Here is a 15,299-nt window from a genome sequence, read left to right as displayed (position 1 = left end):
CTAGTGGTTCCTTTAAATCTCTAATCTCTTCTCCCAAATCTTGAGTCTTTCCCCTTCTTTCAGCAGAACCTTGTTTAAAACAAACAGAAATATTTTTACTGGGTATATGTGCGTTTCTAGTTAGCTGATAAATAGAAACGCAGAATACTCTTAGAAATAAGTTATAATGAAAAGAGAAAACATATGGTTAATGCAGAGTACATTCAATTCTTATCAAATGCAGATAGATATATACTGAAATAGTAGCAGCTGTGTTTATCTCATAATTTAGGCATTTGCAAAAAAAGTGCAATGTGTTTATTTTAATGTCAAGTTTGTGTCAAGTTTAAAATATAACATGCATTTGTCTACATATTTTACCTCTTTTCCTAGAGAATCTTTTAATATTTAAATATAACCTATATCCCTAATTCCAAGCCCTCATCACATATCAGTCTGTGGGGGGGTGGGGAAGAGAATTCATCATAAACTATGTGTTGACAGAATGTTCTAAAATATATTCTAACCAATAAAGTTGGAAAATAAATTTGGTAGCAACATCTTAAGCTTTGTTGTATTTCACAAAAAGATCTACGTTTAAAGGAAATAAACACATCACATGTGCAACAGCATACAGGGTTGCTATGGTAACAGACTACATTTTTTGTATTTACTCTTCAATTGTACATATGAGCTATTACAACCAAATAATAATAATAATAATTTCCTTCTGATCATATACAGGTCTCCAGAATAAGTTGTACTTACAGTTCAAGGAATTCTCTTTCTTTTTTTTTAACCAATCTTCTTCCGTCTTTTCTAGAAATTATAATTAAAATACATATAATAATGATTAATATATGGCACTGGGGTTAAGTTTTGCACCATCATTTAACTCACATAGGAACACTCCCCAAATGAGAAAGAAACCTAATAAATACAAATGTTAGTTTAAACATTTAAAGTATCCATGTGTTTGTGTGTGTGTGTATGTATTTAGGTAGCAACAAGGTCTCCATGCAAATGAGGAGAAATAAATTTTTTTAAATGTATTTGGTTTTACCACCTGAGCACACAAACGAATCTACTTTTCCCACAGCTGTGTTTCTTTGAAAAGATAAGAAACACCTACTATCCTGAACATATAATTCTATAATGGTTCCCTAAACCTTGATTTTACTATTTATTTCAAAATGTACCTCTAGCATTGCCCTTGGACACATTGAAGTAACTACCAACTAACATAAATAGAATTCCAGCCTCTCTTCATTACATGATACAGAGGACTGGCTTTTCGAGAGTCTCTGTTACCTTTCTAATCTTCTCAGCCAGTCCTCCTCCAGCTGCCTGGAAAATTAATAGCCTGTCAGAACCGTCATGGACCACTAGAACATACCAACAATGAGTTGCTTCCAAGTTAAGTAAATATGAATCTAATTTGTACTGTTACTCTATTATAACAAGATTGTGGGGTGGACAGAAGAAAAAGATGTAAATAAAAATAAATGACTCTCCTAAAACAGGTACCTCAGTCACCCACAGTTGGCCCTTATACCAGCCTACACTACAACGACATTAGGAAGTTAAGTGCAATTTTCTCTCTGGGACTAACTGAAAGAAACATGCATACATTATCCAACCATTCACATACATCCTTTCTCTAATTTAATACAAGGGATGTATCTCTTCATGTTACATTTGATGAATAGGATTTCTTTTTTAAGAAGCCATTAGAGGGCATTATGCTAAGTGAAATAAATCAGAAAGGAAAAGACAAATACTATACAACATCATATGTGGAACCTAAAAATACAACAAACTAATTAACAAAACAAAAAAGAAGCAGATTCAGATACAGAGAACAAACCAGTGGTTATGGGAAGCAGGGGCAATATAAAGGTGGAAAAGTGGGAGGTACAAACTACTGGGTGTAAGATAAATTCAAGAATGTATTATACAGACTTCCCTGGTGGTCCAGCGGTTGGAAATCCACCTACCAATGCAGGGGACATGGGCTTGGTCCCCTGGTCCAGGAAGATTCCACATGCTGCAGAGCAGCTAAGCCTGTGTGCCACAACTACTGAGCCTGCACTCTAGAGCCTATAGGCTGTGAAACAAGAGAAGCCATGGCAATGAGAACCCACACACTGCAACTTGAGAGTAGGCCCTGCTCTGCGCAACTAGAAAAAGTCCACATGCAGCAACAAAGACCCAGAGCAGCCAAAAATAAATACATAAATAAATACAATTATTTTAAAAGAATGTATTATACAACACAAGTATAGCCAATATTTTCTAATAACTATAAATGGAAAGTAACTTTTAAAAATTGCATTAAAAATTAATAATAAAAAAAGAGAAACCAGTTGGAAAAGATCTTTGAAAGCATAAAAATATACCTCTACTGACGTCTTCCACTGCAAGTAGATCATCTTCAGTGTCTTCCAGTCGAGGGGAACCACACAGTCTTCTGGCAACAAAGATTCTGTGGGGGGCGGGGAGGGAGAACAAATTTCATCTCTCCTGTCACACATATTTTTACCCTGAATATGAAGATATGCAAACATGATATCTAGACCTCCATAATGATAAAAGCCTGGTTTTGAAGATATTTCAGTGACAGCTAAAGCAGGAATTGGTTTGTCTCAGATTCCTATTAGCAAACACTACCCAGATTCAATAAAAATGCTTATGTATATATGTAAAGTGATATGTATCTTAGTTCACATTCTTGTGTAAATACAAATATATACACATCAGCAGCTTCAAGTGGTGCTGTCAAAGGGCATAAAATTCAGGTAGGCATCCTTTCCTGAGACATTGTATACAATACTGCAAGCACAGCAAGTTCAGTCTTCTTGCTAATTGCTCCTTCCATATAAGAGTGTATGTGGGAAAAATCCTCACAATTAAGATACTCATAAGCAAGTCCACACACTGATTTAAACAAATCAGCCAAATTAAACCATACAAGATATTCTTCCTACACTTGCACATCCCTAGTAACATGAGTAGCTTTGTTTCTTCAGGTGTATATATGGTTACTATATAATCCTACTGTTTCTACAGACTTCCCAATAATAGAATTCAAGCTCCCTGTCTTACTGACAAGGCCATAGATACGCCAGAGCTTTGCTCCTTCAACCTTCGGCTGTAAACGAATTGGGTTATAGCCTCCACTTAGTTTTCTCCTTTCCCTTTTGAAGCATCTTGTGCTTGTGCTGTCATTTCAGTGCTCGTGCTCAGACCTCATTTCACAAAGAGGTCCTACTCTGCGACCTCATGGACTGTGTAGCCTGATAGGCCCCTCTGTCCATGGGATTAGCCAGGCAAGAATTTTTCAAGCATACCCCATTTCCAAATGTAAAATTCTTTCCCTCTGTTTTTCTTTTAAGTCACATTTGTATGATATAAGCACAGTTTACAATTCACTCCCATTTGGAGCCATCCCAGACAAAACCACAACCCCATATTCTCTTCTACAATCCCTTTGGCACAGCTAACCTCACTCATACAATATTCATAAGCTTATCATTTATATTTTCTATGCACAATAATTTTGTTTTGTGTTAGTCTTCTCTCCCCATTTAGAAGGTAAGCTACTTGATGAATGAGGTCTATTTCCTCTAAAAAGCTTTCCAAAGCTTAATTAATGGATGCTGGATCATTATTGTTGATTGTGATGGTATTGTGCATTCAGGGGAGGAGGTTTAGAATCTTTTCCCACTAGTGCCTTCATGCTTTCTGGTGCCGATCTAAGGCAGTGATTATTAACATTTTGGGGTCACAGACATCCCTGGGAACCTGATAAAATCTAAGGACTTTCTCCCAGAAAAATGGCACAAAATGACACAAAGAATTTTGCATACAATTTCAGAATATGAACTTTGGAATAAGATTCCTGGCTTAAAAGCAAATGCAACTTAATTTCTAAAACTGGTATGTTTCTTTGGTGCATCTAGGAGGATAGAAAATGGCAGCAAACAGTAATGATGTGATTATTCACAAAGTTTACAAAAATGGTAATGACACCAGAACACGTTGATAGTTGTGAGTCCTCAGACTCTGACATTTAACCAATCTTGGGTCTGAGCTGAGTTAACCAAATTTGTGGAAAACAGCAGAAGCTCAGGAGCAAAGTAAAAGCCACTGGAAGTTAAAGCGTGAGAGAACCCCAGGCTCAATGGTAGGTGCAGAAGAAAAAGAGTATCAGGAAGATACTGGATGCAGGGACTGGAGCTTTACTTCTTGGCTCTTACAGCTTCTTTTCCCAAGGAAGGGGACATACAATTGCATGAAATCATTAACATGTGCAACTGACTTACAGACAAGGAAAAATTGGGATATGTTCTTCACTTACTCTTTAAGATATTCAGCATCTTAAATAGGCATATTATTTAGAGGAAATTTACTTAGAATATTTACTTATAATATTATAATAATATTACTTATAATATTTAAAAAAGTAAGTCAACCAGTCAGACTCCTTCCTAACCTTCTTTTCAGTACCGTTCTCAGATAGTCTTTAAAAATTAAACTGATTTCAGGTATTTTTTCATCACTTAATTTTCATTGTCCATCATTTTACTATTCTCACATCTATAAGCCCAATGGTGAATGAGAAAGGGTCATATGCCAAACAAGGGAAATGTAGAAAGCAGAAAGATTTTTCCAAAAAAAAGAAAGCAGTCCATCTCTATTTGTTACTAATCACTGTTAGCCTGTCTCATTCTTCATTCTTCCCATTGTCTGTTTAAATTGAGAGTCCAAGTATTCAACATGCTCAAAGACATTTCAGACTACTGGTTGACCTGGCGGTGGGAGTGGGGGCTTGACTCCATCAAGCACCATTTGCTATACATCCTCCACTTCTACCTCTGAAAAGCATCGCAAGATCAGTTAATTGCAAGAAATCACTAACAGGAGGTAGAAACACCTCAAAAATTATTCACATATATTAAATTGAACTTTTTATGTGTACCAAATAAACTCAATTTACCCACTGGAACTCCAGGAGATCCAAAAAGCTTTACTAGTTGAAAGGCAAACTCCTGTGATAATGGTAGCTCAAGGGAATCAAAGTAGTCAGGGCTTGTTAAATCTTGGTTATCCTCAGTTTGTAGGAACTGTAAAGGCTTAGGTTCTTCCCATGTCTTTAGCTTTTCACCAAAACTTTCATTTAAGGAGTGAAGATCAGAGGTGACCACAAAAGAGTACAAAGTGTCAGGCTGGCTACTTAAAATTTCTGAAGAAGTAAACCTTACATCATTTAGTTTATCATCTACTCTCCTCTGAGAGTTGAAAGTCGAAAACAGTTTCTTGCCTGAAAAAGATATCTTCCAAAAGCTAGATGGATACTGTAGCATAAGAGAAGGAATGGGGTTTCTGTAAAAATACACAGAGTGCCTTACTCTATTAAATAGCAGATAATGAGAATAAAATTGTCCACCAACATTTAGAAGAGATTCTTTGACAATGTCAAAGTAAATGTCAAAGTAAAACCACGATGGATGATGATCGAAGGTCATAATGTGTTGCTTATTCTCTTCATTATTTATTTCTGAAATTTCATCTTTTTCTTCTTCCAAAATAATTTTTAGCCCATGGCTTTCTGTTAACAAGTCACATTTCCCCATTTCTTTTACACTGGCATGACTCTGTCCCAGTAAGTTAAAGTTTGGTGCCAAACTGAAAATCCTTTTCTGCCTCCTCTTTTTATTCTCTGTTGAATGTAAGGTACTCTTCAAGATATCCAGTTTAAAAAAGTGGCTTTTAAAGATATTTGTCTCTGTTTCTATGACTGAATCTATATTCTCAGTTGGAGATGACAAGTCTTCGTTTTCTATCGATAGCTTCTCTTCTATCAATGTTTCTGGACTATCTCCTGGCCCTTCCGAAGTGGAGATCAATTTGATCAACTGCCCCCTGCTGTCAGGACGCGCCAGCTTTTGCCGTCTATCTTTCTTTGGTCTCTGTTCACATATAAACTTATGAGGCCCCTCAGGCCAGCTACCAAAATAAGGTTGTCTATCAGAGCCCAACTGTAAGTCACCATCAGACAAATCATTTGAGAAAAAAGCCCAATTATTGTTTTTAGTTGTATTTACTGCTTGTTCCTTTCTTAAAACTTTATCTGATGTTCTGGATGTATATTGATGGCACGGACTTGTTTCATTCAGGAGACTCTCATCTACCATCTCTCCCTTCTGCCTAAATGAGCATGGGGCTTCAACAAATTTGTCCTGGGTGTTTAATGTCATGATATTCCTATTTTCAATACGCTTTTCTACCTCTGTGATGGAACAGTCATCACTTGCTACATAGGAAAGATTCTGAGTCACTGCTGGACAAGAAATAGAGCTTTCATTTGGCATCAGTGACAAACTTAGAAACAAGTCATCATTATCTTCAGGGAGGTAGTTCTTTGGTGTACTGTCCAACTCAACTACAGACATAACATCTGGCAAACTGTTTTCAGAATTTATGTCTTCCTGTCTTTTATTCTTATGGACATTCACAAAATCTCCCACTTCATTTCTCAGACTAGCAGTGAAGGAACGCTCTGATTCCCCTTTGGTCTCTTCTAAGTCTTCCTCTTCACTCTGAGATGGGTCCTGATCTCCTGGTGTAAGATAATTTAAGGTTTCAAATGAGTTTTCCTCCATGATTTTATTATGACTGTTCTGCTTTTTACTTCTTTTTCTGTTTCTCTTCCTGGCTTTGCTGAACCTGTGCCCAGTTTTCTTCAAATCTCTTTCTCTGAAATATAAAAAAGAAATTTATAACTTAATTATTTGTATAACAATATAAGCTAAAACCTTATACTCAATGTGCAGATTTATAAATCATTAGTACAAGAGATTCTAAAGTGTGTGTGCAGTTTGTACTATGGTGGTGGTTTAGTTACTAAGTCGTGTCCAACTACTGCGACCCCATGGACTGTAGCCCGTCAGGCTCCTCTGTCCATAGGATTTTCCAGGCAAGAATACTGGAGTGGGTTGCCATTTCTTTCTCCAGGGGAATCTTCCCGACCCAGGGATCGAACCCAGGTCTCCTGTACTGTAAGCAGGTTCTTTACTGACTGAGCTATAAACTTTAATCCTCTAAATTAAAAATGAATACACTTTGAGAAAGTTACAACTCATTTCATAAACAAATAACTTAATGAAAATCTAATATTTTCCTTAAGATACTTTATATATATATATGAAGTGTGTATATATATATATATATATATATATACATATACATACATACACATAGCTTCCCTGGTAACTCAGATGGTAAAGAATCCGCCTCCAATGAGGGAGACCTGGGTTTGATCCCCAGGTAGGGAAGATCCCCTGGAGAAGGGCATGGCAACCCAGTCCAGTATTCTTGCCTGGAGAATCCCCATGGACAGAGGAGCCTGGTGGGCTACAGTCCATGGGGTCACAAAGAGTCAGACATGACTGAGTGACTAAGCACTGAAAAGCACTAATAAACAACTTACTTTTCCCAACATCTTGAATTTTGAAAAGTGACAGATATAGTCTAAATGACACAGCTTTAATGGCTCAAGTAGCAGATATTTTCTAGTCATAAAAACTTTGGCAACTAAGACGCTCCATCAAATTGTAAAGAACAGCTGATGATGAGCAGCCAAATTCAGTATTGGGATGATATGCTTCTAATAGCTTAGTAAGCAGTGGTTCTAAATCAGAGGCTCCACCACTGCTCTGTGGGGTGTGTGGAAATGTGGGAAGGCATTTTGGGGTCACTGGCACTTGGCACTGAGGTCAGGGGTGTTAACTATCCTGCAATGCCAGGGACAGTTTCAAGTGAAAACTTATTCTACCCAAACGAGCAGTGGTGCTCTCATCAAGCACACTAAAAGTTCACAGTGCCCCTTAATTAAAAGCAATCTTAGATCCTGAGGGAAAAACAGAGGACTTAGGAAATATTCTAATTTAAAATATAAAGGTTTGGTTATCTTCTCTTCCACAATGTACAGATGGAAAGAGTAAAATGTAGTGGAGGAAGGACAACAGATGTAGCTGAGGGAAAAAAAATCCCAGGTAGAGGAACGAAAAATAAACAATTAGACAAGCAAACAAACACTGAAGTAGAGAAAGATAATGAGGAAAAGAGAAATCAGTCAACTTGGTTGGGTGTTGGACAAAAGAGCTTATTAAAACTACCCCAGCCTCTGGCCTGATTTATTCCATCCCATGTTGTGGGGCAATTTTCAATAGGCAAGACTCCTGAATACCTCATTCTTTGTTAACTAATTGCTGCTGCCTTTGTTTACATATTCCTTGATGTTGGTTTAGAAAGAACATTAAGATTGTAAATCAACTATTCTTCAATTAAAAGCAAATTTTTTTAATATAAAAAAGAACATTAAGGACAATCAATTCTGAGAAGCAGTTAAGATGAGGTTTCTATAAAAAGAATGTGGAGTAAAGAATGGCAACTTTGGCAGTAACTCTGCTTTATGGTCAGTTCTATCAGACTCCAATGAAAGGTCTAGTTGAAGTCTACGGTGCAGTCAGTTGTAAAATGTACACTGCAGACTAGTCTGCTGTTCTGAAAACAAATTCCTCTGTCTTCATCCAAACATGCACCATCTTGTTGTAGGGCAAGGAGGAAAAGAATGAGTCAAGTTTGTTGTTGCTTTATTTACTGGACTAAATGGTATAAAAGAAAGAGTGTTTGCTGTTGCCTTATTTATTGGACTAAATGGACTTAAGATTCACTCCAGGCCTTGTGACTCCGTGGAGTCGAATGCACTTCATGTATAGCCACTGTCCCTTTAAACAGTTCTCTACTGCACAAGGAAGGAGAACTCTAAACTACAGAAATGGGTTCCTATATATAGTTCATCACAAAAATGTTTATAGCTCCTTATGCCACCAGGAATTCTAAGGTCCACAATGCTACTTTGAAAACTGGCTTTTTTCTTTTTTAAAAAAAAAAAAAAACTATTTAATGCACACTTACTCTGTATTAAGATTATTTAATTCCTTTATATGTACAAACTTACCTAATCTTCCTAACAACCATATGTAATAAGGCAAATGCCAGTTTTACTCCCATCTCAAAAAGGCAACTGAAACAAAGAGAAGCTTCAGAATTTTCTGTACTGCAGCCACAATAGAAAATAGCATGGAGGCACCTCAAAAAGTTAAAAATAGAACTATCATGTGACCCAGCAATTCCACTTCTGGGAATATATCCAAAGGAAATAAAAACACTAATTCAAAGAGATATCTGTACCCCATGTTCACAGAAGCATTACGTGGAAACCAGTGCCTATCAATAGATGAATGGATAAAGAAGTTGTGGCATATACAATGGACGATTATTCAGTCATAAGAAATGAGGAAATTCTACCATTTGTGACAACATGGATGAACCTTTAAGACTTTAATTGAAATCAGTCAGACAAGGAAAGACAAATACTGTATGATCTCACTTATATGTGGAATCTAATACAAAATGAACAAGAAAAACTCATAGAAAAAGAGGTTAGATTTGTGGTTACCAGAGGTGGGGATTCGGGTTGGGCAGAATTGGAGGAAAGTGGTCAAAAGGTACAAACCTACAGTTATTCAATAAGCAAGCATTGGAGATTTAACATAGTAACACGGTAACTATAGTTAACATTGCTGTATGATACACAGGAAAGCTGTTAAGAAAGTAGATTATAGGAGTTCTCACCACAAAGAGAATTTTTTTCTTCTTATTGTATCTACATGAGTTGATGGATGTTAACTAAAACTATTGTGGTAATCATTTCACAATGTATGTAAATGAAATCATCTTATTGTACATCTTAAATTTACAGTGATATATGTCATTATTTCTCAATAAAACTTGGGAAAAAAATCCCAGGGTCACATGGCTACTGGCAGGATTCAGACCAAGGCTCACTGGCTCTCCATTCTATATTCTTTACCCATTATACAAAATTGCCCCTCAACTTAAAAAGAGAATTTTACAAAAACACTTTCCTTCTCTTTCTCCTTCTCTCATCTTTAAATTCTCACATGTCCATAAACAGAGATACCCAACTGGTAAGAGTTGAGTCCTTTTCTTAGAAGCAGTTCTGAGATCTCAACTCATATTATCACTAACCTAATAGTGTCTTGAGACTTCTTTTTTCTCTCTATGTATCAAAGCAAATAAAGAACAACAGAAAGTGAGACAAGGTAGTGTGAAGCAGGACCCATCTTGCTAATCAGACTTTATGTCAAGATTTTATATGAGAAATGGAAAGAACAGAGTAGATGGCTTATAACTCAGATAGGCTGATGGACACAGGGGCTCCTCCTGAAGTTAATTCATTTGTCATGGGGTAGAGGTAGTGAAGAGTAATCATATTCTGGATATATTTTGAAGGAAAGACATGCTAGAGTTGAAAATCAATTGGTTAGAGTATGAGAAAAAAAGATAATGACTGCAAAGATTTTGGCTGGAACAACTGAAAGGATGAAGAAGCCATTTGCTGATACACAGAAGCCTGTGCAAGGTATGGATTTGGAGGGAGTGGTGCTGAATCAATTGCCTCAAATTTCAGCTCAGAATCTTAACCAGCAAATTAATCCGTCCCTATAGCAGAAGTTAGAAAGTAGAAAAGATGAGGGTTTCTCTAATATGCCTCATGAGTTCTTATGTTTTTTTAAATGAATTATAATCTGATAATAAAGCTATGATCAACCTAGACAGCATATTAAGAAGCAGAGACATTACTTTCTCAACAAAGATCCGTCTAGTCAAAGCTATGGTTTTTCTAGTAGTCATGTATGGATGTGAGAGTTGGATTATAAAGAAAGCTGACCACCAAAGAATTGATGCTGTGGAAATGTGGTGTTGGAGAAGACGCTTCAGAGTCTCTTGGACTGCAAGGAGATCCAACCAGTCCATCCTAAAGGAAATCAGTCCTGAATACTCATTGTAGGACTGATGCTGGAGCTGAAACTCCAATACTTTGGCCATCTGATACAAAGAACTGATTCACTGGAAAAGACCCTGATGTTGGGAAAGATTGAAGGCAGGAGTCAACAGAGGACGAGATGGTTGGACACCATCACCGACTCAACAGACATGAATTTGAGTAAGCTCTGGGAGTTGGTGATGGTCAGGGAAGCCTAGCGTGCTGTAGTCCATGGGGTCACAGCGAGTCGGACACGACTGAGCAACTGAACTGAACTGAACAATCTGATATCTAATTAGAGAAAGGATGGTAGAAACCTACCAGTGATGAAAACTCATGATGCCTGCAGAGAATTTAACATGGATCATGAAAGAAAGAGGTGGCTTACAAAAATAAACTATTAAAACCTGAGAGATTGGGCAATTTATTAAAGCAGTTTGCTAAAACTTAATCCAAGGAGTCTTAAGGATTGGAATTTTCATAAAAAAATACAATGCCAAAAAGTATGAAAATCAGACTAACTCTACAAGGAAGTATGTCAGAGACTTGTTCTGGTTCCACACCATGGAAACTCTGTCTAGTGACCACACTTGTCCCAGTCCTTAGAACAGGCCTTCTGGAAAGAAAACACAAACCAGTAACAGGGACTTGTGAAGCATGTGGAAGATAAGAGAAGTGGTGATGGTGGTGATAACTTCTCTGAGAATGTATATGCACTGGATGTGCCTAGTCAGTATACACATTTATTTATAAAGTGTAAAAGGCTCATCAAACCTATGTCGCACTCATGGTGATTCATTTAGGGATGAATGGCACTATTAAAAGAAAAGAAGCATCATGAAATATAAGTTAGTCATGGAGAAGAAATCAGCAGAGTTGGAGGAATGGGCTGTAGCTTTCAAAAAGAAAGGAAGAAATAAGACAAGAACAAATGGTGACATATCTCTGAAAATAAGATTTAGCTTTTTAGATAATGGCTTAGAATTCAAGCTCCTGGGTAGGGATGGAGTGTACCTTTTAAGAATCAGAAAGATAATGTTTGCTCAGGGGCAGGTTAACCTCACCAAGTGAATTGTGACCTGAAGACAAAGGTGAGAGAACATCCAGATATAGCCAAAGCTGGGGGAGAAAAAAGTTATTGCTTCATGTTCTTCTTGAGGAAAATAATTAAGGGAGATGGAAATATTATTTCTTATTGCAGAAGTCTATATACTAATTCATGAAGCATGGGCAATCCATGAAGTAAAACTCAGTTAAAAGAGAGGTCTCACAGCTTTATGGAATGACTGTAGTTGAAATAATCCAGGTCCAGGTTCTAGTCTTGATTCAGTAATAAGCTAGAAGGGGGATCTTGGGTAAATCAGGTCTCCCTTCTGAAATGGAGATAACATTACCTTCTTGCAGAGTTGTAAAGATTAATATGGATGCCCTTAAATGACCTCTACCTAACTGACAGATTCTTTCCATTGCCTCTGCAGAATAGAATAACTAATACCAATGACACAAAATGTTTGCAGCTAGATGGCTGTTCTCTAGTACAACCACACCTTTCTGCTCCCATTATTTAGGGCTGCATATTTACAAGGAGTCAGAGGAATTTACTCCCAAGTCTGTTTATACTAATAATCATAATTGTACTACAGTTATGTAGTTTGATTAAACATTATGTCAATCAGTAGAATGAGTACAAGAATGGAAGTTTCTATAAAAAATTAAATTGAAGTAAATGACTCAATAAAGATGAAGTACTAAACAATTGTTATCAAATCAAGTTTAGGCAGGATAACCATAAAGTTTTGCTTAAAAGTCACAAAAACCTACAATTTGCACTCCTATCACTTTGAAGATTTCTTTGGGTTCTTCCTCCAATACATCACCAGAAACTGGAAATTCCTTAAACCTACACATTTATGGTCAATTAATCTATGACAAAAGAGGCAAGGATATACAATGGAGAAAAAGCCAATCTCTTCATTAAGTGGTGTTGAAAAAACTGGAGGGCTACATGGAAAAGAATGAAACTAAAACTTTTTTTAACACCATATACAAATATAAATTCAAAATGGATTAAAGACCTAAATGTAAGACTGGAAAACCATAGCATTCCTAAAGGAAAACAAAGGCAAATACTCTTTGACATATGGTAGCAATATATTTTTGTATCTCCTGAAGCAAAGGAAATAAAAGCAAAAATAAACAAGTGGGACCCAATTAGACTTAAAAGTTTTTGCTCAGCAAAGGAAACCATCAATAAAACTGAATGATAACCTACTGAATGGGAGAAAATATTTGCAAATGATATGACTGATAAGGGATGTTAATATTCAACATATATAAACAGTTCACATAACTCAATATAAAAAATAAATAATCTAATTTAATAATGAGCTGAACTGAATAAACATTTCCCAAAGAGAACATGCAAAGGCCAACAGGCACCTGAAAAGATGCTCCATATTACTAATCATCAGGGAAATGCAAATCAAAACCACAATGAGATATCACCTTACACCTGTCAGAATGGCTACCATCAAAAAGGACAGAAGTAACAAACACTGGCAATGCTGTGAAAAAAAGGGAACTTTGGTACACTGGTTGGTGGGAATGTAAACTGGTGTAGCCACCATGGAAAACAGTATGAAGGTTTCTCAAAAAACTAAAACTACCGTATGACTCAGCAATTCCACTCCTGGTCATGTACCAAAAAAAAACCCAGAAACACTAATTCAATACAAGCACTCCAACATTCATGGCAGGATTATTTACAGTTGCTAAGATATGGAAGCAATCTAAGTGTTATTAACAGATGAATGGATAAAGACAATGTGCTATATACAGTGAGTCCCCTACACATGAACCTCCAAGTTGCAAACTTCAAAAGATGCATATGTGCGTTCCATCAATGTCAGGCATGAGTGAAACTGCAGCTTGCCTGCCGCCTCCTATAGCTGATGCTCCTTCAGCTCGAACATCTTCTACCTCCCCTCCCTCCTCCAGTCAGTAACTCTTCTTGCCTGTTCACTCAATGGCAGCCCCTATATGCCAGCTATTGTACTGTACTACTAAACTTTTCAAGTTACTGTAAGATTAATTTTTTTAATGTATTACTGTGTGAGAAATATTATAAACCTATTACAGTACAGTACTATACAGTCAATTGTGTTAGTGGGGTACTTGGGCTAACTTTGTTGGACTTACAAACTAAACAGACGTATGAATGCACTCTCAGAACAGAGCTCATTCAAATATCAGGGACATACTGCAGATATATATACACACACACACACACACACACACACACACACAATGGAATACTACTCAGCCATAAAAAATGAATAAAATCTTGCCATTTGTAGCAACATGAATGGATTTGGAGAGTATCATACTAAGTGAAATGAGTCAGACAGAAAAAGACAAACATTGTATGGCATCACTTACATGGGGAATCTAAAAACTAGAACTAGTGAATATAACAAAAAGAAGCAGAATCAAGATATAGAGAACAAACTAAAGGTTACCAGTAGGGAGAGGGAAGGGGGAGAGGCAACATAGGAGTAGAGGATTAAGAGGTACGAACTATTGTGTATAAAAAAAATAAATTATGCTATACAGCTGTCAAAATTACAAATCTCACAATGATAAAGGTCTGATGTATCTGCATATTTACATATTTTAAAATATGCACATATGTTTAAAAACACAGGAATATGCAAAATACTAATGGTGGTGAACTATGGAGGTTGATTTCATTGTGATTTTCTGTATGTCCAGAATTTCCTATACTGAAGATGTACTACTTTTGTAGTAGAAAAATAAATAAAGGCTTTCTTCAGTAACCAAATTAGGCAAAGCAAAGAGAAAAAACATACAAAAGTGCTTTCTCAATATTTAAGCCTTACTCTAGAATAACAAATCCATTTATGGATTTACTGAACATGTTTTGACTAATTAACATAAATTTAATCCACCCCCCACAAACACACAAAAAAGCCTGTGTGCAAATTCAGTTCTAGCTAGTAAGACTCAGCAATTACTGTTAATAACTATCTTTTTAAAAAAAAGCTCTTTCACTATTTGGTGATTTCTCTACATTTTCAATAGTCATGAACAAGAATAATTCCAATTCAAATTATAGTATAGTGTATTAATTTTCCTATTTCCATTTTCTATCTCAAAGATTTCACTTTGAGTTAATTCTTGACATGCTTTTATTACTGCCTATAATAACTGCAAATTCTCAAAATTAAAACCTAATTTTTCTTAAGTACATTGATTTTGTTATGTCCACCCTTAGTCAAATTCTTTAAAAATGTATAGATATAAAGCAGCATATATTTTAAGATATATCAGATTAAAACATTTTCCTGAAAGTTAAATTCTCCAAGGGAAGTAGCTAATTTCC

General features: G+C 36.3%; 2 protein-coding genes across 14 annotated transcripts in view; both read right to left on the bottom strand.

Annotated features, from left to right (window-relative positions):
- N4BP2L1 (NEDD4 binding protein 2 like 1) overlaps window positions 1-780 on the bottom strand; it is a 30,506-nt gene extending 29,726 nt beyond the window's left edge. Inside the window, exon 1 of the mRNA XM_081549237.1 lies at window positions 748-780. The gene's annotated coding sequence lies outside the window, so the exon portion shown is untranslated. The remainder of the gene's footprint in view (window positions 1-747) is intronic.
- Window positions 1-15,299, bottom strand: part of N4BP2L2 (NEDD4 binding protein 2 like 2) — a 61,436-nt gene that overhangs the window by 1,423 nt on the left and 44,714 nt on the right. For 12 of the 13 annotated variants that reach the window (XM_081549221.1, XM_081549230.1, XM_081549233.1 and 9 more), the window contains 3 exons: window positions 4,979-6,738; window positions 2,379-2,464; window positions 748-798 (listed from right to left, as the gene is read on the bottom strand). In XM_081549221.1, the coding sequence (XP_081405347.1) occupies window positions 775-798; window positions 2,379-2,464; window positions 4,979-6,738 (1,870 nt within the window). In that variant the 3' untranslated portion in view covers window positions 748-774. Of the gene's footprint in view, window positions 1-747; window positions 799-2,378; window positions 2,465-4,978; window positions 6,739-15,299 lie in introns of those variants that run through there. The other variant, XM_081549222.1, reaches the window with a different exon arrangement.

This window comes from Giraffa tippelskirchi, chromosome 12 (genome assembly GCF_054371585.1).
Source record: "Giraffa tippelskirchi isolate mGirTip1 chromosome 12, T2T-mGirTip1v1.2.pri, whole genome shotgun sequence".
NCBI classification, from domain to species: Eukaryota; Metazoa; Chordata; class Mammalia; order Artiodactyla; family Giraffidae; genus Giraffa; species Giraffa tippelskirchi.
This window is presented reverse-complemented; position numbering and strand designations above follow the sequence as displayed.